This window comes from Aplysia californica, unplaced genomic scaffold (assembly GCF_000002075.1).
Source record: "Aplysia californica isolate F4 #8 unplaced genomic scaffold, AplCal3.0 scaffold00586, whole genome shotgun sequence".
Lineage (NCBI taxonomy): Eukaryota > Metazoa > Mollusca > Gastropoda > Aplysiida > Aplysiidae > Aplysia > Aplysia californica.
In genome coordinates, this window is record NW_004797856.1 from 229,072 (window position 1) to 231,048 (window position 1,977).

The 1,977-nt window shown below is 39.5% G+C and overlaps 1 protein-coding gene across 1 annotated transcript in view; it reads left to right on the forward strand.

Moving 5' to 3' along the window:
- Positions 1-1,977, forward strand: part of LOC101850032 (Meckel syndrome type 1 protein) — a 27,037-nt gene that overhangs the window by 10,073 nt on the left and 14,987 nt on the right. Inside the window, exon 10 of the mRNA XM_005107218.3 lies at positions 746-802. Coding sequence (XP_005107275.1) covers positions 746-802 — 57 coding nt within the window. The remainder of the gene's footprint in view (positions 1-745; positions 803-1,977) is intronic.

Sequence of the window (1,977 nt, forward strand, 5' to 3'; positions counted from 1 at the left end):
TGTGTGTGTGTGTGTGTGTGTGTGTGTGTGTGTGTGTGTGTGTGGCACGGGAATCAGATGGGTGGTCACTGGGGTGTGTCCTTGAGCAAGACACGACAACCCTAGCTCAAAATACAGGGTGCTGCACAATGGCGACCAACAGTGGCATGGTTGTAAACTGTTCTGTATTTGTGTAATAGTGTGTATTTATGTATGTATTTATGCATGTACGTATTTATAATTATGAAAAGTTTACCCGTTGTTACTTATCCCATCTTATAAAACAAAGAAGATAATGTGAGGCATCGTGGTAAAATCAGGCACTCGTCAAAATAATTAAATGGAAGAAACTGGCATTTTTCTGCCAGTTTGGCAATTTTTAAAATTGAATTTCAGTTTTTTTGCTCAACCCCTTCAATGTCCATTTAAAACCACATTTCCATGTGAATTTTACTGAAAAACATTGATTAAAGGCACAAAATATGTAATTTCTCTGTTTTCAAGGACTCTGAAGCTATTGGAGTTACCAAACTTTTTAGCTAATTTTAACACTGAAACCAGGCGACCTCATCTCCTTCAATCACAAATATCTCGACTTCTATTTTAGATTCATGGGTATTTCTTTATTGAAAGTACGGGAAATGAATTAGCTTTTAAATGATACCAATAACTCCACATGACCAAAACTGGACGAGTGCCTGATTCCATCACGTCGTGGCACATATGTTTCTTCTTGTGTGACACATTTCTCATTACGCTATTTCAGATGTATTTGCGGCACAATGACTTTGTACAGTCCTGCGTGGGACACGAGTTTGAACTGGTGAGCTGACTGATTTCTGTCTGTGTTGAGCCCGTACCGTCGTTTCTTATCTGCAGTCCGCTGCGCTCATATGACCTCATGCAGTTGCGAGAGCTGTAAAACACTTACCAAAAAAAAACAAAAACAACTATCAATCTGCTGGGATATTGCTTCCCTCTCAGCCAGGGTTGGCCTTGATAGACAGGATCAAACACAGCCTACCTCTTAACCCTTGCCATCACAAGGCTCCTATAGTAAAAACCCTTGCCATCACAAGGCTCCTATAGTAAAAACCCTTGCCATCACAAGGCTCCTATAGTAAAAACCCTTGCCATCACAAGGCTCCTATAGTAAAAACCCTTGCCATCACAAGGCTCCTATAGTAAAAACCCTTGCCATCACAAGGCTCCTATAGTAAAAACCCTTGCCATCACAAGGCTCCTATAGTAAAAACCCTTGCCATCACAAGGCTCCTATAGTAAAAACCCTTGCCATCACAAGGCTCCTATAGTAAAAACCCTTGCCATCACAAGGCTCCTATAGTAAAAACCCTTGCCATCAAAGGCTCCTATAGTAAAAACCCTTGCCATCAAAGGCAAAGGTATTTTGGGGAAAATCCAAAGAAACTGGATGGATAACATCGCAGATCGGCGAGATGTGATGGCAAAGTGTTAAATGATCTAAGTTGTGTGGATGGAGGCTGAGACATTTACAGCTACAAATTTCCATCAGCATTAAATAGAATTTAGATTTTGATAGAATTTATACATTCTTTGCCCCATTTGAATGTACTTCTGTGTTTCTGTTCTCCTTATGTTTGTCTATAGAATTAATCTGTCCCCGTCGTTTTATGCTAGAAAAATTCTGAAATTGTGCAAACGGAACCCAAATATGTGAAATTATGCGATTCTGTTCATTTTAACAAAGAATGATAAAGGAAAATGATCAGAAATTATGTAAAAAATGGTCAAATTTTGCTAGATTATGCGGGGTGCGTAGAACAACGGGGACAGATTAATCGTCTCCGGAATTTTTGGTTTCATATGCCTCTTGGTACCCTAGTACGTAAAAATGAAGGGAAATTTTCTCCTCCTTTCTCTGACTTTAATGTACATGATGTCTGAATGAGAGATTTGTTTTGTCCAATGGCTACACTCCAGTATGATACCCTAAAGCTTCAAGGTATTACTCACCCC